The sequence below is a fragment of the Hyla sarda genome, chromosome 4 (assembly GCF_029499605.1).
Source record: "Hyla sarda isolate aHylSar1 chromosome 4, aHylSar1.hap1, whole genome shotgun sequence".
NCBI lineage: Eukaryota > Metazoa > Chordata > Amphibia > Anura > Hylidae > Hyla > Hyla sarda.
Genome location: NC_079192.1, coordinates 329706374 through 329726298, shown reverse-complemented (window position 1 = coordinate 329726298; position 19925 = coordinate 329706374). Strand labels below are relative to the sequence as shown.

At 42.4% G+C, this 19925-nt stretch overlaps 1 protein-coding gene across 1 annotated transcript in view; it reads right to left on the bottom strand.

Moving 5' to 3' along the window:
* LOC130369613 (PDZ and LIM domain protein 4-like) overlaps positions 1–19925 on the bottom strand; it is a 197718-nt gene that overhangs the window by 87018 nt on the left and 90775 nt on the right. The window contains 1 exon segment of the mRNA XM_056575051.1: positions 6779–6857. Coding sequence (XP_056431026.1) covers positions 6779–6857 — 79 coding nt within the window.

Here is a 19925-nt window from a genome sequence, read left to right as displayed (position 1 = left end):
TCTACTACCTATTCATATAGTATATTATATCTGGGCGTAGTAAATTTAGTCGCTTTGATGCCAGCAAACCAAAGTTAATATCCGTACATTAAATTGCACTCACCCCTAGCAACAGTCCAGGTATTGCACATTCCCCTTATTGCAGTGTCCAGGCAATTGGATGTACTAGGATTATTGCACCATGTCCTTATGCAGAGTTTGTAACTAACGCAGTTGTGCCATGATTCCGGGGTTACTGATAGTGACCTTGTTCACATTCATGATTCACTTTGCATTTTTAGCTGTATTTAAAGGGGTACTCCGCCCCTGGCATCTTATCCCCTATCCAAAGGATAGGGCATAAGATGTTAGATCGCCACGGTCCCACTGCTGGGGACCCCGGGGATCCCCGCTGCGGCACCCCGCCATCATTACTGCGCAAAGCGAGTTCGCTCTGTGCGTAATGATGGGCGATACTGGGGCCGGAGCAGCGTGACGTCATGGCTCCGCCCCTCATGACGTCACGGCCCGTCCCCTTAATGCAAGTCTATGGCAGGGGGCGTGACGACCGCCACGCCCCCTCCCATAGACTTGTATTGACGGGGCGGGCCGTGAGGTCACGAGGGGCGGAGCCGTGACGTAACGATGCTCCGGCCCCTGTATTGCCCCTCATTACGTGCAGAGTGATCTCGCTCTGTGCAGTAATGATAGCGTGGTGCCGCAGCAGCGATCCCCGGGGTCCCCAGCAGCGGGACCCCGGCGATCTGACATCTTATCCCCTATCCTTCGGATAGGGGATAAGATGTCTAGGGGCGGAGTACCCCTTTAAGGTTTGGACTGCCCACAAGCCTTCACATTAAAGTGCTCCTGTGCATATTAGCAGAAAACCTCATATGCTTCCACTGAAAACAGTCTCTGACAAGTTTACTCTGCCCAACAGTCTATGTATAAGGTGCTCGTGCATACAGGGTAATACAGTACTTCATCACTAAGGTGCCGTGCATGTACAGAAAAATAAACCATTCTCCCAGGTACTTGCTTCACCGGTCAGGGTTTTCACGGTGGAGATGTTAGGTTGCGATTCAACGCGTTTCACTGTCCGTTCATCAGGAATCGCTGACAGAAGTTTCATAAGCAATCATTTCGCCCATAATCGGCTGGCGTGCAAGGCTTCTGATGGCGGCCGTCATCAGAAGCCTTGCCAGCTTCATCAGGCATGGCAATTCAGAGCAACACCCTGGGTTACATACTCTAAAGGTGTTAACCCTTAAGTGTCAGAAAAAATACACATGGAAACAAACAAATGGAAAAAAGGTAAGTGTATGTGACATCTGTACTTAATTATAAATATATATTTATTTATTTTTATATATTTATTTAAACTGGACTATAAATTAAAAAAGGGAGGAAAAATATATCTAACTATCGCATGGTGTGAATATTCACATGCGTCTTTTGCACATATGCCTTACAAAAATGGTCAAATTTCTATACATATTTCTTCCTTTTTATTAATTTTTTCTTCCCTTTTTTTATTTATAGTCCAGTTTAAATAAATATATAAAAATAAATAAATATATATTTATAATTAAGTACGGATGCTCACACACACTTACCTTTTTTTCCATTTGTGTGTTTCCATGTGTATTTTCTATGCCACTTAAGGGTTAACACCTTTAGAGTACTTAACCCACGGTGTTTCTCTGAATTGCCATGCCTGATTGCCTGATGAAGCTGTGTATGCGCAGCGAAATGCGTCGCATTGTTGTTAATAAACCGTATGGTTGCTACTACTACCTCCGTGACTCCTTGCCTTGATCAGCGCCAGAATTCCTGCACCCATGAAGTCATACCCACTCTGTCATTTCAAGTTCCAGGAAGGCTGCAGACGGGCACGTTTGACCCATATAGGATTACCATTTTTGTGTATGTCGGTACACAACTTCTTTTGGTAAGCTGTGATTTACCCTCCCCCTCCCCGGAATGCTTGTTGCAAGCGATACTCCACAAGGAGCGCCTGTGTTTTTCTCTTATAAGACTTAAATGGGCAGATATAAAAAAAAAACTTTTTATATGTTGTACATCTTGGCAAAACAATAGTTTTTCTAATATATTTCTTTAAAAGTATTTTTAACTGCCTAAGAAAATCACACCACTGGGGTCCCCATACCTCCTGGGACACTGAGTCCCACAGCAGCATGGGCGTGTCCAAGGGTCATGTACACAAGATGGCTGATTGACAAGGCTGCAGGGGGAACACAACCTGCAGCAACACTACTGTAACAGAGTTTTACAAATCATGTGCCTCCAGCTGTTGCCAAACTTTAAGGCAACACTATTGTAAAAAGAGTTATCCAAACACTGTACCTACAACTATTCCAAAACTACAGGTCCCAGCATTACAGGACTGGCAAAGGATGATACACATTAATGACAAAGGCATTCTTCAATAATCATTGTGTGTGTGTGTCTGTACAGCAGAAAATGAGAGAGGAAAGGGTTACAGAGCAGGGCTGCCAGGCTCCCTCCAGAGCAGTCAGTCAGCAGATTGAGGAAGGGGAGGAGTCATCACAGTGCAGGCAAGAAAGGGACACGCCCCCTCACTTTGACAAGATGGAAAAGACATTGAGCAGTGTTAATATGCATAATAAGGTATAATAATTACATGTATGTGATCCGGATGAAGTACTGAGTAACATATTACAGTGTTGTTTTTTTTGTGGGATCTGACAGGTACGCTTTAAAGGGGTACTCCGGTGAAAAACTTTTTAATTTTTTTTTTAAAATCAACTGATGCCAGAAAGTATACCAGCTTTTTTAATTACTTCTATTAAATTTTTTTTAATCATTCCAGTACTAATTAGCGGCTGTATACTACAGAGAAAATTATTTTCTTTTTGGATTTCTTTTATGTCACGACCACAGTGCTCTCTGCTGACACCTCTGTCTATTTCAGGAACTGTCCAGAGTAGGAGAAAATCCCAATAGCAAACATATGCTGCTCTGGACAGTTCCTAAAATGGACAGAGGTGTCAGCAGAGAGCACTGTTGTCGTGACAAAAAAGAAATCCCAAAAGAAAAGAATTTCCTCTATAGTATACAGCCGCTAATAAGTACTGGAGGGATTAAGAATTTTTTATAGAAGTAATTTACAAATCTGTTTAACTTTCTGGCACCAGTTGATAAAAAAAAAAAAGTTTTCCACCGGAGTACCCCTTTAAGGTAAATGTAATGGTAAATCTTAAGGTATGTTTACAGGCTTGGATTTTATGGAATGACAGACAGGTTTGGTGGTGGGGAATGTCACTCACTTCTTGGCCAGTCAAGGTTTTCAGTTTGGCTCAAATCAGCACAGGTGCTGAAGCCTGCTCATTCAGGGTTTACCAAAAGCAATAACGGATAACAGACGCCATAGCTGGGAATACCGCCACTGCAGATGCCAGCCTCTCGCTGACCACCATTGTGGTATCCGTGAGTCCATACCCAGGAGCAGGGCTCTGCCCTGGGTTCTTAGCACATCGCTTTCCCTGTCAATATATTGTGTAATGATGGGTTATCTATGAACGGTGGATGTAATAGCGATGGATTATGTTTTGTGCACGTTATTGATTATGATAAACTTTGTTGGCTGTGGCTTCTAATCATTTTATATGTTTTTTTGCCTTGATTTTTATTGTATAAGATTGACTACACTGTACCTTCTAGCCCCTGACGAACCCATCGACTTGGGGGAAACGCGTTGGGCAGGTTCACTTGTTCTCTTAAGTGTAGGGGCTGACAAAGGGGTAGACCGGGGCAGGGGTCGTCCTTTCAAGGACGAGTGTCCCGACAGTTCCCTGAGCGAGCAGGGGTAGCGGCACTACATCATCAGGGATTTTCAGGGTTACCATCCCTACCCTCCCTGGACGTCTCTATTATACCCCTATCCCCTGACCACTATACTCTGGCCAATCCTTAACATGGGCTCGGACTGCTATACCAGCTTTCTTGGTCTCTGGGTCATTGTTTTATGTGACAAATATCTGTTGTTGTATTGTCAGCGGGGTCTTGTGGTTTTACACTGCACATTAAACGTTAAGTTTTAAATTGTTATACCCCTTCTGTGAATTTTGTTTACCAAAAGCAGATGTAACTCATTTGCATGTGAAAAATCTGGAGTTCTGCTGGGGGTTTGAAGCCTGATATTTGCAGCCTCTGAGGCTATGTTCAGACGCGAGTGTCTGCATGAAAAATTTCAACAGCAGAGCACCGGCATAAGATGCTGGTGCTATGACTGCTGGAAAATACGCCGTCTCATAGACGGCAATGCATTTTCGTGCGGACTATGCAGAAAGAATAGACATGTCTTTTCTTTCTGCAGACTCCAGAATTGGGATTTTAGCGACAGATGTTTCTCATGTGCCATGTGCACAGTGCAGCAATATCCCATTAAAATCAATGGAACTCTGCTGCTGCGGAATGTCCATGCAGAATTCTAATGCGGAATTCCACACAAAAATTCCATCGTGTGAACATAGGCTAAGGGACAATTCAAGTCTTGTGTGAGTAACATTTTGTATGCCTGTTGTTTTGATTGGGTGACTGGTAACTGTTGTTTTGCCTTTATTTGCCTGGCTCTCCTGTGCTAATCTCCCCCAATAGAGCTAATCTTTTTAACCAGCTTATTGGCACCCCAAAATATATTTACTGATAGCTGTTTAAAAGGATTTATTACTGATATTAAAGATACACCAGTTATTGTAATCCATTATATGCATGCTCATTGCATTGATGTTTCTAAAGCAAGACTCCTGCTTATTGTCAGGGAATATTCTACTGAAGAAGGACTTTGAACTTTTCCATCGATCAAATGTGAACAGACCATAATTTTCTCTGTCAAAGGAAAGCTTGTGTAAAATATGTTTCTACTCTAAGTAAGGTATCCTGAGGGAAGCAGCAGATGGAGAAAGATATATTCATGTCAGCAAGCCCAGCTAAAAGTAACAGGTCCTTAGATTCTTATATCTACTTCACTATTCAGATACTATGTAGCAGTAGAAGTATTTAACTATAATACTGAATGCAACTTAGAGAGAATGGCGAGAACTTGTTTACCTCAATAAATGATATCACCAGTGGCTACAACATTGTCATAAAATGGCACCAAGAATGTTCCTAAGTTTATCATGAAATGTTGCTACAAATGTTCCTCAGATTCTTAAAGGGGTTATCCAGGAAAAAACTTTTTTTAATATATATCAATTGGCTCCAGAAAGTTAAACAGATTTGTAAATTACTGCTATAAAAAAAATCTTAATCCTTTCAGTACTTATGAGCTTCTGAAGTTAAGGTTGTTCTTTTCTGTCTAAGTGCTCTCTGATGACACGTGTCTCGGGAACCGCCCAGTTTAGAAGAGGTTTGCTATGGGGATTTGCTTCTAAACTGGGCAGTTCCCGAGACACGTGTCATCAGAGAAGCACTTAGACAGAAAAGAACAACATTAACTTCAGAAGCTCATAAGTACCAAAAGGATTAAGATTTCTTAATTGAAGTAATTTACAAATCTGTTTAACTTTTTGGAGCCAGTTGATATTTAAAAAAAAAGTTTTTTCCTGGATAACCCCTTTAAGACAGGGTTCCTCCAATGTTTCCCAAACTCTCATGAAATGGTACTACCAATGTTCTTCAGATTCTCAAAAATGAATACCTCCCTAGAAATATAGGACTTTTACCATAGACAGTTCAAATTGTACTACAGACCTTAAAAAACAGTTTCCTGAAAGCAAAAAAATCACGGAAGCCTAAAACAGCACGTAGACATGTGATTTTATACAGAATAATATTAGTGGGAATAACATGCGATAATGCACACAATCAGAGAAGGCATGTATTATTGCAGTGAAAGCCGGGTGTAGGGCTGCTTTTATTTACAGTGGAAACAAAGGTCCAATATGGATGAGAATTTTTCTTAAATAAATCTATAATAAAATCTAATCATACACAGCCATATGCATAGATGTATTGACTATAAACTGGAATATGATTTTTTGCAACAGACAACTTGGTTGGTCAATGGGTCAGCGAAAAAGATTCTATTTGCATTATAATGGTAGGGTCACACAGAGCGCATCCATAGCGTATTTCATGCTGTGGATGCGCTGATGGCAGTCACAAAAGCGCACTTCCAGCTGTGGCTGGGTAGCTCTCTGTGTCTGCTAGCAGCGGATTTCCCGCTGTAGACAAAGGGCCCTCATAGCACCTGCCACGATCAGACACACAGAGCTACCCAAATGCAGGAGGGGGCTCGTTCTTGTAACTGGTGTCAACGCATCCACACCTTAAAATATGCTGTGGATGTGCTTCGTGTGACCCTACCCTTAAAGGGGAATTACAGAGAAAAAAAATATTTTCAAGGTAGCTGGTGCCAGAAAGTTATACAGATTTGTAAATTACTTCTGTGTAAAAACTTCTATCCTTTCAGTACTTACGAGCTGCTGTATGGTCTCGAGGTGTGTAGTTTTCCCAATGAGATACAATGCTCCCTGTTATCACCTCCATATATGTCAGGAACTGTTTAAAGTAGGCCCAAAACCCCAAACCTGTTCTGCTCTAGAACGTTCCTGACATGGTCAAAGGCAGCAGCAGGGAGCACAGTGTCTCATTTGGAAAACTACACAACATCATCCAGGGCATACAGCAGCTGATTTTTTAAATAGAGGTAATTTTTAATCTGTCTACCTTTCTGGCACCAGTTGGTTTGAAAATATTCTGGAATACCCCTTTAAGTATATCTAAGGTTATAGTGACACGGTTTTCTTACCTGTAACTCTGACTCCAGGCTATATTTGCGAGGCTGCTGTCTGATCTCTTCAGTAGGTGACCAGGCCCTCCCCTCACACCTGCAACCAAAGGCAAAACTACAGTCACTTATCATTCACTCACAGTGAAATCTACAAAATGAGCTGATACACATCATGTGACATTTCCTGGAAAGCATGCCCGCCACCCTCAATCATTACTAGATCCATCATTACTGCTGTCTGCAGCTGAAAGGCAACATTTCTGACCTGCTTACATTCTTATGCATAAATGGCAATTTAATGAAGAAAGCTAATAGTCTTCATCCCACATTACATACCAAACCGTGTAGCAAAATGACATTTGCTAGCCATATATACTACACACTGGTAGCATGTTTAACACTTAAAGAGGTAGTCCCACAATGTAAAGATATCACCAATCCTTAGGCTAGATGATTATAAGTGATCTGTGGACCCCCACTGATCATCAGAAGGGAAGAAAAATGGCCCCGCAATGAAAGGAACAGATCACTCATGCGCCGCCTGCACTCTTTTCATTCTTGGCAACGTTCTGTGTATGACATGCCAGTCATAGTAAATTTTGTATCTTTTTCCTGTGTCTATAGCAACCTTCACAATGGCTGCAATAAATCTCAAATTGTATATGAAATGATTAATCCTCTTAGTATCACTTATCTAAAAAAAATAGATATAAGGCCACCAGTAAGCAATATACTGTATATAAATACCATATTTTTCGCCATATAAGATGCACTTTTTCTTCCCCAAAACTGGGGGGAAAAGTTGGTGCGTCTTATACGGCAAATACACACCTATCGCGGCGGTCCCTGAGGCCATCAACGGCCGGGACCCCCGGCTAATACAGGACATCACCGATCCCGGTGAGGCCCTGTATTAACCCTTCAGACGCGGCGATCAAAGCTGACCGCCGCGTCTGAAGAGAAAATAACACTAACCCGGCTGTTCAGTCCGGCTATTCGGTGAAATCGCGGCGACCCAAACAGCTTACAGGACACAGGGAGGGACCTTACCTGCCCCCTCGGTGTCTGCTCCGTGCCGGGATCCCCTGCATGGCCGGTGCTCTCCTTCGTTGTCATCACCTCGTCGCGCGCGCCGTCCCGTCATCCAATAGGAGCGGCGTGCATAGCGACGTCATGGTGGCGACGGAGAGAGAGGATACCGGGCAGCAGAGACGTTCCCGAGTGATGGGGACACCCAGGGGACGCGGCAACAGCGATGGAGGGCGACATCCAGGGCAGCGGTGATGAGCGGTGACGGGTCCGGAGCGGCGGGGACAGGTGAGTACTACCTCCTATACTAGTGGTCTTCAACCTGCGGACCTCCAGATGTTGCAAAACTACAACTCCCAGCATGCCCGGACAGCCAACGGCTGTCCGGGCATGCTGGGAGTTGTAGTTTTGCAACATCTGAAGGTCCGCAGGTTGAAGATCACTGTCCTATACTTTACATTGTATTTGGTTCAGAATCTTTATTTTCTATATATATATATATATATATATATATATATATATATATCACAGAATCCTTGTGCAATGAAATTAAATTAATCAACTCCAAACAAAAACGCTTGTCAAATGTAAAAGTACCAAAAATCTAAATTATTTAAACAATAAAGTATATGCAAAAACACATGAAAACAGCAGTGTGCCTGCATCTTTGGTAAGGATCTGTACATGGTAGATATTGTTGATCTTAGTGATTTGGGATATATTTCATCTTTTTTATGGTCAATAGTTATGCATGTTTACAATTCTTTTTTTCATGTATTTATACTTTGTACTGTTGTCCCAGGATATGTACGCCCATTATGAGCCAGTGATGGATTTATTTCCTTCTTATTACGAGCAATATCTTTCCTTCTCTCTGTATGTGTGTTCTTTTTTTGTGGATGGGCTGGGTGCCCTTTTATGTGTTTTTATGTGTTTTCACATTTACTTTTTGACAAGACTTTTTGAAGTTTTTTCCTTTAGCAACCTAAAAAGAACTCTAGGGGAAATAACCATAATTTTATAAGTAGTAATATATTAAAACACAGACAAGGATCAGAGGATGACACATTTAAGACCTATAATGGGACTTTTATTTAGTTGTTATTTCCCCACAAAAGATTAAAGTAAAAGGGGTATTCCAGGCAAAACCTTTTTTTATATATATATCAACTGGCTCCGGAAAGTTAAACAGATTTGTAAATTACTTCTATTAAAAAATCTTCATCCTTCCAATAGTTATTAGCTTCTGAAGTTTTCTGTCTAACTGCTCAATGATGATGTCACGTCCCGGGAGCTGTGCATGATGGGAGAATATCCCCATAGGAACTGCACAGCTCCCGGGACGTGAGTCATCAGAGAGAAGTTAGACAGAAAACAACAACTGAACTTCAGAAGCTAATAACTATTGGAAGGATTAAGATTTTTTTAATAGAAGTAATTTACAAATCTGTTTAACTTTCCGGGGCCAGTTGATATATAAAAAAAAGTTTTGGCCTGGAATACCCCTTTAATTAATAAGTAATATGTACCCCAAAATAGAGCCACCAAAACTATAACCCATTCAATCCAGAGAACAAAGAAAACCATACCCTAGAATGAGTTAAAGGGTAGCTCCCACCATCCAATTTTTTTTTTTTGCTAGCCCGTTCCCCCCCCCCGCTACGGCACTAGCCCGTTCCCTCCTTCCCCCCCCTCCCCCCGCCCTGCATACCCCCTTCCCTCATTACACTTGCAGTTACTGCAGAGTCCAGCAGCAGGCGTGCAGGGACAGCGGTGGCAACGAGGCGGCGGCGGCGATGTGCGGGAGAAGTGGCCTCCCAGCCAGTGGCCGGGGAGCCAATGCGCTTGCTCCCGCCTGTCTGATTGACAGGCAGGGAGCAAGTGTAGCCTAACTGAAAAAGGACTGATTGACACTCCAAAATCAGTCCTTTTTCAGTAGCCGGTTTTTAACCCCTTAAGGACCGGGGGTTTTTCCGTTTTTGCATTTTCGTTTTTTGCTCCTTGCCTTTAAAAAATCATAACTCTTTCAATTTTGCACCTAAAAATCCATATGATGGCTTATTTTTTGCACCACCAATTCTACTTTGTAATGACGTCAGTCATTGTGCCCAAAAATCTACGGTGAAACGGGAAAAAAAATCATTGTGAGACAAAATTGAAAAAAAAAACGCCATTTTGTAACTTTTGGGGGCTTCCGTTTCTACGTAGTACATTTTTCGGTAAAAATGACACCTTATCTTTATTCTGTAGGTCCATATGATTAAAATGATACCCTACTTATACAGGTTTGAATTTGTCGCACTTCTGGAAAAAATCATAACTTCATGCAGAAAAATTTATACGTTTAAAATTGTCATCTTCTGACCCCTATAACTTTTTTATTTTTCCGTGTATGGGGCGGTATGAGGGCTCATTTTTTGCGCCGTGATCTGAAATTTTTAACGGTATCATTTTTGCATTGATAGGACTTATTGATCGCTTTTTATTCATTTTTTCATGATATAAAAAGTGACCAAAAATGCACTATTTTGGACTTTGAAATTTTTTTGCGCGCACGCCATTGACCGTGCGGTTTAATTAACGATATATTTTTATAATTCGGACATTTCCGCACGCGGCGATACCATTTATGTTTATTTTTATTTTTATTTACACTGTGTTTTTTCTTTTATAGGAAAAGGGGGGTGATTCAAACTTTTAATAGGGAAGGGGTTAAATGATGTTTATTCACTTTTTTTTTGCACTTTTTTTTTGCAGTGTTATAGGTCCCATAGGGACCTATAACACTGCACACACTGATCTTTTACATTGATCACTGGTTTCTCATAAGAAACCAGTGATCGATGATTCTGCCGCATGACTGCTCATGCCTGGATCTCAGGCACTGAGCAGTCATTCGGCGATCGGACAGCGAGGAGGCAGGTAGGGGCCCTCCCGCTGTCCTGTCAGCTGTTCGGGATGCCGCGATTTCACCGCGGCTATCCCGAACAGCCCACTGAGCTAGCCGGCATGCTTTCGGTTTCACTTTAGACGCGGCGTTCAACTTTGAACGCCGCGTCTAAAGGGTTAATAGCGCGCGGCACAGCGATCAATGCCGCGCGCTATTAGCCACGGGTCCCGGCCGTTGTTAGAGGCCGGGCCAGAACCGCTATGACGCGGGGCCACGCCGTGGCCCCGCGTTATAGATCGGGAGTGGACACATGACGTTCCAGTACGTCATGTGTCCTTAAGGGGTTAAATGTAAATTAAACCTTTTTAATGAAAAAAAAAAATAATAAAAGTATATTAGAGATATGTTGTAGTACATAAGTACTACAACATATCAAAAAATAAAGTTGGTGACAGTGCCCATTTAAACACTGTGCAGGCGCAGCCAGTGCTCTGTTCATTACATATGGGGCTTCCTAACATTGCAAAGTTCATTGCTGAGACCAGCGATCGGCCCCCCCACCAATTGGCATGTTTTCCCCTCTTCTGTGGATGTGAATAAATCTTTGAGATTACTATAAAAATTAATTTCATTTTTAAAATGAATGAATGCGTTACGGGTACCCCAAAATGGTGCCGTTAAAAAATATAACTTTTCCCATAAAACACAGTCCTTAAGGGGGTACTCCTGTGGAAAACTTTTTTTTTTTAATCAACTTGTGCGAGAAAGTTAAACAGATTTGTAAATCACTTCTATTAAAAAATCTTAATCCTTCCAGTACTTATTAGCATCTGTATACTACAGAGGAAATTCTTTTCTTATTGGATTTTTTTTCTGTCTGACCACAGTGCTCTCTGCTGACACCATGTTTGCTATGGCGATTTTCTCCTGCTCTGGACAGTTCCTGACATGGACAGCAAAGAGCACTGTGTTCGTGACAGAAAAGAAATCCAAAAAGAAAAGAATGTCCTCTGTAGTATAAAAAGCCACGTCCGGAAGACTAAAAGAGTAAATAGTAACATATGGTTACTGACCATATTGGAGACCACATCCAATACAGGTGTATGTGTATATGTAATATGCAAATATGACTTTGTTATGCCCAATAAAATTATTCATCCTTAGTCAGCAAAGCATTACTTCTGAGTGTCACATAATAAACACATTACATGTAAAGTGCCTGTGAAATACGTTGTTGCGAGGTTCCCACATAGAGCTTTGATCTAACACTAAGTGAATTCCTCAGCATTTAAGTAATTAGAACTGTGGTTAGTTTCCGCTGTATTTCTGAGATCTGCCAGCGATTCGGTATCCCTGTGTGATTCAGTCCAATGCATAGGAGAAAGTGCTACTTCTCACACCTATTCTTCAAGTGCATAGAAACGTGTCAATGCCATAGATTTTAGTTGGTGCATTTGTGTTCAAGCAATAAATATGTTATACACAGTTTATTTAAGGGAACAAAGCCTTAGTCTGAAACTACAAATAACGGAGCCTGATTCTCTGCTGATACTATAGGTGATGGAGCCCGATTCTCTGCTGATACTATAGGTGATGGAGCCTGGTCCTCTGCTGATACTGTAAGTGATGGAGCCTGGTGCTCTGCTGATAATATAAGTGATGGGGCCTGGTCCTCTGCTGATACTATAAGTGATGGAGCCTGGTCCTCTGCTGATAATATAAGTGATGGGGCCTGGTCCTCTGCTGATACTATAAGTGATGGAGCCTGATCCTCTGCTTATACTATAGGTGATGGAGCCTGATCCTCTGCTGGTACTATAGGTGATGGAGCCTGGTCCTCTGCTGATACTATAGGTGATGGAGCCTGATCCTCTGCTGGTACTATAGGTGATGGAGCCTGGTCCTTTGCTGATACTATAAGTGATGGAGCCTGGTCCTCTGCTGATACTATAAGTGATGGAGCCTGGTCCTCTGCTGATACTATAAGTGATGGAGCCCGATTCTCTGCTTATACTATAAATGATTGAGCCTGGTCCTCTGCTGATACTATAGGTGATGGAGCCTGGTCCTCTGCTGATACTATAAATGATTTAGCCTGGTCCTCTGCTGATACTATAAGTGATTTAGCCTGATCCTCTGCTTATACTATAAAAGATGGAGCCTGATTCTCTGCTAATACTATAAGTGATGGAGCCTGGTCCTCTGCTTATACTATAAAAGATGGAGCCTGATTCTCTGCTAATACTATAAGTGATGGAGCCTGGTCCTCTGCTGGTACTATAGGTGATGGAGCCTGGTCATCTGCTGATACTATAAGTGATTAAGCCTGGTCCTCTGCTGATACTATAAGTGATTAAGCCTGATCCTCTGCTTATACTATGAATGATTGAGCCTGGTCCTCTGCTGATACTATAGGTGATGGAGCCTGGTCCTCTGCTGATACTATAAATGATTTAGCCTGATCCTCTGCTTATACTATAAAAGATGGAGCCTGATTCTCTGCTGATACTATAAGTGATGGAGCCTGGTCCTCTGCTGGTACTATAGGTGATGGAGCCTGGTCCTCTGCTTATACTATAAATGATGGAGCCCGATTCTCTGCTGATACTATAAGTGATGGAGCCTGGTCCTCTGCTGGTACTATAGGTGATGGAGCCTGGTCCTCTGCTGATACTATAAGTGATTAAGCCTGATCCTCTGCTTATACTATAAATGATTGAGCCTGGTCCTCTGCTGATACTATAGGTGATGGAGCCCGATTCTCTGATGATACTATAGGTGATGGAGCCTGGTCCACTGCTGATACTATAGGTGATGGAGCCCGATTCTCTGCTGATACTATAAGTGATGGAGCCTGGTCCTCTGATGGTACTATAGGTGATGGAGCCTGGTCCTCTGCTGATACTATAAGTGATTAAGCCTGATCCTCTGCTTATACTATAAATGATTGAGCCTGGTCCTCTGCTGATACTATAGGTGATGGAGCCCAATTCTCTGATGATACTATAGGTGATGGAGCCTGGTCCACTGCTGATACTATAGGTGATGGAGCCCGATTCTCTGCCGATACTATAAGTGATGGAGCCTGGTCCTCTGCTGGTACTATAGGTGATGGAGCCTGGTCCTCTGCTGATACTATAAGTGATTAAGCCTGATCCTCTGCTTATACTATAAATGATTGAGCCTGGTCCTCTGCTGATACTATAGGTGATGGAGCCCAATTCTCTGATGATACTATAGGTGATGGAGCCTGGTCCACTGCTGATACTATAAGTGATTTAGCCTGATCCTCTTCTTATACTATAAATGATCGAGCCTCATCCTTTGCTGATACTACAGTATAAGTCATAGAGCCTGGCCCTCTGCTGATAATATAAGTGATGAAGCATGATCCTCTGCTGATACCATAGGTGATAGAGCCTGATCCTATGCTGATACTATAGGTGATGGAGCCTGATCCTTTGCTGATACTACAGTATAAGTTATAGAGCCTGATCTTCTGCTGATACTATAGTTGATTGAGCCTGATCCTCTGCTGATACTATAAGTGATGAACTTGATCCTTTGCTGATACTTTAAGTGATGGAGTCTGATCCTCTGCTGATACTATAAGTGATGGAGCCTGGTCCATTAATGATACTGTAAGTGATGGAGTCTGATCCTTTGTTGTGATACTAAAAGAGATGGAGATTGAACCTCTGTTGTGATACTAAAAGAGATGGAGCTTGAACCTCTGTTGTGATTTTATAAGTGATAGAGCCTGATCCTCTGCAGTGATACTATTACGATGGATCCTGTACATCTGCTGTGATACTATAAGTGATTGCACATGATCCTCTGTTGTGATACAATAAGTGATGGAGCTTGATCCTCGTACTATAAGTGATAGAGCCTGATACTCTGATGTGATACTGTAAACAATGGAGTGTGGTCCTCTGCTTTGTTTCCATAAATTATGGAGCCTGATTTTGTCATACTATAACCAATTATTGGAGCCTGATTCTCTGCTGTGAGCGATACCTTGGCGATGGAGCCGGATTATCTGCTATCATACTATAAGGGATGGCTTCTGAACCTTTACTGTGATACTATAAATGATGGAGCCTGATCCTTTGCTATGTTACTATAAATGATGATGCCTGAACCTCTGCTGTAAAACTATAAGCATTGGAACAAGATCTTTTGCTGTGATACCATAATCGACAAAGCTGGAACCTCCGCTATGATACTATAAGCGACAGAGCATGAACCTCCGCTATGATACTATAAGCGACAGAGCATGAACCTCCGCTATGATACTATAAGCGATCGAGCATGAACCTCCGCTATGATACTATAAGCGATAGAGCATGAACCTCCGCTATGATACTATAACCGATAGAGCATGAACCTCCGCTATGATACTGTAAGCGATAGAGCATGAACCTCCGCTATGATACTATAAGCGATAGAGCATGAACCTCCGCTATGATACTATAAGCGATAGAGCATGAACCTCCGCTATGATACTATAAGCGATAGAGCATGAACCTCCGCTATGATACTATAAGCGATAGAGCATGAACCACCGCTATGATACTATAAGCGATAGAGCATGAACCTCCGCTATGATACTATAAGCGATAGAGCATGAACCTCCGCTATGATACTATAAGCGATAGAGCATGAACCTCCGCTATGATACTATAAGCGATAGAGCATGAACCTCCGCTATGATACTATAAGCGATAGAGCATGAACCTCCGCTATGATACTATAAGCGATAGCGCCTGAACCTCTGTTGTCATACTATTATTTATTCCTTATGCCCGAGCTGCCGCTATTAGAATAATAAACTATAACTTACCTTCATCCACTTTTAGGGTCTTGTGGCTTTTGGGGCCCAATGTACAGTGTTTAGTTATTCGCTGGCCCCAGCTCCGGCCGGTGATAGGCTGGCCGGAAGTGTGATGTTACGTGCCCGGGCCCGTTACAGAAAAAGATCCAAAGTTCCATAAGATACACTTAAAACATACACATAATGGCTGCGTCCCCGAAATGCTGCCACCTGATTGAACTGAATTTCAGATTGAATATTTTGAAAAATGGCAAAAAAAAATGGGAAGGGAAATTCCTTAGACTCCCTTCTAAATATAATGATAAGATCTTCAGATCTCCTGTATGTATGAAAAGGATATTCCTGGAATGTGGGCAAGATGAGCTTCTTTCCATTAAACTAATCCTCACTAGAAACTACTATTCTGTCCAGTGCAAACCTAATATTCTCAAATGTGATGATAAGCAATGCTGCAGCATATATTACTAATAGCATTTTCATCCATCTCATCTCACTAAAAGAAACATTTGCCAAAAAGGAAATGAGTAGTATAAAAACTGATGAAGACCTATGTGGGGTTTGTGCAGTGATAGTGGTTATTAAAATGGGTTGGGATGGGACATCCAGTAATGGAATGACAAGTCTGGCTCTGTTCACATTCCCCTGGGAAGGTCATTTCAGAACCTCTATGGGCAGTCCTGCCAAATTCCTCAGAAATAATCATGAAGCTCCATTCTTCTAGTCAAAAGGATGGCAACTATGATGGAACATCACAGATCTTATGTGAATAAGGTTTGCCGGGCCCAGCTGGCATATGTTGTATGATGAATGAACAGATGTTGCATTGCATGTGTGGGGCTTGTTGTTGGCATATCCTGAGGTCCATCAACCAATTTTTGTACAAAAAACTTCTTTAAAATAAAAAAATAAAAAAAAGTTAGACTCACCTGCCCAGTTTCACACCATTGCCATCCCAAGAGTGCCCCATCCCGAAATAGGTTACCATTAATGATTGGCAGAATGTGTTTTGAAAGGAAAGAAGGAAGTGCTACTAAGTTGGGGGCAGGTACCATGGGGTTGGTAGCAGTGGATTGGGCACAGTTTTTTATCTAGTGCTTTTTATTCTCCAATGCATTGTCCATGCCAACGTTTGTCAGAAGTGATATCTAAAATAATTCCATCCTTTACTGATTTATTTGTTACAGAGTTTTAGCATTTCAGCACTAGTCACCAGTCAGGACCAAGTGAATTTTAAATGAGCCACTAAATCCAAGCAAAGCTGACACTGGTTTCCCTTTCTTCTATAAATGAAAGCCTTATTAAGTTATTATGGGTGGTTTCTCTGCCGTTTCCAGATGAAATGGAACTTTCCATTTAGACAGAACTGGCTTGTATTGCTGCATTTTTTGGAAAATATATTCTATTTACAAGCATGCCTGGTGGCTACTAACACGTTCTCCGTTGTTTGCCAAAGTAGGGGTCTAAAGTCGGCAAACACAAATGTTCTAAGCCACAATACGTAATTGAAGATCATTATCCTCTAGCGTTATCTTAATCCAATACACTTTGTGGAGACAGACTACCCAAGAACAGTCTGACTATTTATAGCTGCTGAATCTGACTGTAAAGAGGTTAAGCTATGTTTTCCATAGATGGGCAGATGACACAGTGAACAGTGGTCAATGAAAGATTGGTAATAAGACATGAAGCATGTGAATTGAGCTTATAAACTGCTATGCAAGCAATACATGCTACTGTACTAGGTAAAACTGTACATGTGTAGAGATAAGGGGGTTTGTATGCATACAGTATATAAGGCTCTCTTCACATCACCTTCTGGTTTATGTTATGACATAAACCATTAAATAATAGACACCAGTGGCGCCTGACGAATCCTGTTGTCTTATAATGGGGTCTGTCTGATTCTATCATAGTGTCCAACACTTTTGATGGCATGAATGGTGCTGCATGCAGCTCTATTTATTCCCTCACATCAGATGGGGGATTTGATAGCAATGTGGTTAGCTGATACCACATATACATTCAGTTTGGCCAAGTGTGCATGTATTTTGAATAGTGGAGAGGGGTGAAAGACCTATAGCGATGGCTTATCGCCCATTGAACAATAGGATTGGCCATACCGGAATCCAAAATGCTTCTCTACCTTAATATGTACCATTAAGGGACAGTCAGGAGGCCCCCATACATATTAGATGGTCGACTGGTCCTGGCAAAACCATTGAGTTTGGCTTATTTTAAACTCATTTGTATGCCCAGCTTTACTGTATACAGACAAATGGGATGGAATTTTAGCATCTATATCCATCTATCTCAGCTTATGCATTTTGTATGCTCAATGAGTCATATATGTGGCTAGAAAAGATCTAATGCCAATGTTCTAAAGGTAGCAATAAATTACAGTGAACTTGAGCTTGTCCACACCTTTCTCCCTTGAGCTGTCATACAAGCAGATTTCTAAGATCAGAGAAACTAGTGCACAAAAAAGGCTCTGCCTGTGCATTGTTAAAAAACAAGAATTTTGTTCAAAATAGATTAAATACTTTGACCCCAAACCATCAAACATTTACAAAAAATTAAAAGGTAACAAAATACAACTTTTTGTAGACTGATCCAAATAGATTTTCTTGTGTACAGAACTGGACATTATTCAATATATTTATATAGGTATTCCAGCTAAAGTGACACATAAAAATACACAGTCACAGATATTCTCCTATTAGCTCTCAAGCAAGAGATGTTAAGAGAAAATGCAGAATAAACCTTAAAGGGGTACTCCGCTGTAAACATATTATCCCCTATCCAAAGGATTTGGGATAAGATGTTAGACCTCTGGGCTGGCAGCGGCGGCGTACGGAACACGGAAGCTTGCAGCTTCCATTTTGTGACGTCACACCTCGCGTCCTCCATTCATGTCTATGGGATGGGGCGTGACGGCTAGTACATAGCCATCACGCCTCCTCCCATAGACATGAATGGAGGGGGCGTGGTGGCCAGTAATCCATCATGGAGCGGAGTTCGGGGGGGGGGGGGGGGGGGGAACAAGGGATAAGATGCTTATAGCGGAGTACCCCTTCAAGTATTGTACAATGCTGTACAATGAGACAACACAAAAGAAATGACACTCTGCTACAATATACCGTAGTGTGTGCCCAGTCTGTATAACAGTGTTTAATGTTGTACCCCCTCAAAACAACAACACATAGCCATTAATGTCTTAACCTTGGCCACAAAAGTAAGTCCATCCCAAAGTGGGCACATCCAAATATGGCTCAAAGTGTCCATATTTTTTTTTTTTGTGGTCATCATTTATTTTTAGCACTGCCTAAAGCCTCTTGGGCATGGAGTTCAGCACTGCTTCACAGGTTGCCACCAGAGTCCTCTTCCACGCTTCTGATCTCTGTGCTTACCGCTGCGACACATATTTTTACATCCCTGCTGGCTCCCTGGCTCTGCTCCTGCCTCTGCTCTACTCTTTTGGCCCCGAGCTCAGGCTAATGTCTCCCTATATCTCGCAGCACCATTCTCCACTAATGTCTCCCCAGCTCTCAGCCCCATTCACCGTTAATGTGTCGGCTTCTTCATCCCTGCTCTCCCCTGGCTTTGGGATGTAGACATCTGTGTAGAGAGCACAGACAGGGGAGAGCGAGGTCAATTCCCGCTCGATTCATCCCCACTCGGAGCGCTGTCCACCCCCGCTCTCAATCCCTGCTGGGAGTGTGGTCCATCCCTGTTCTCAATCCCCTCTCTGAGCATGGGGGTTATACCAGTTCTCACTTCCCCTGACTTGCTCCCTGCTCTCGGAGATGTAGAACGAGAAGTATTGTCATGTGAGTGGGGGGGATGAAAAACCTGCTACAGGGGGGTATAAAATGAGGGGAATAGCTATATGGGGAATTGGCTATATGAATTTCATATAGCCATTCCCGTCATTTCATATAGCCCCCCCCCTTTAGCTGTTCCCCCTTCCTAAGAGTTGTCCCCTAGTATGAGCCGTTCCCCCCCTCCTGTAGCCGTACCCCCTCATCTCCTATAGCCCCCCTCCTATAGCCATTCCCCCTCATCTCCTATTATGAAATGAGTGAAATGACTATAGCAGTCCCCCCCTCCTATAGCAGTCCCCCCCTCCTATAGCTGTTCCCCCTCATCTCCTATAGCCATTCCCCCCTCCTATAGCTGTTCCCCCTCATATCCTATAGCAATCCCTTGCCTATAGCTGTTCCCTCTCATCTCCTATAGCTGTTCCCTCTCATCTCCTATAGCCATTTCCCCCTCCTATAGCTGTTCCCCCTCATATCCTATAGCAATCCCTTGCCTATAGCTGTTCCCTCTCATCTCCTATAGCTGTTCCCCCTCCTATAGCCATCCCCCTATAGCTGTTCCCTCTCATCTCCTATAGCCATTCCCCCTCC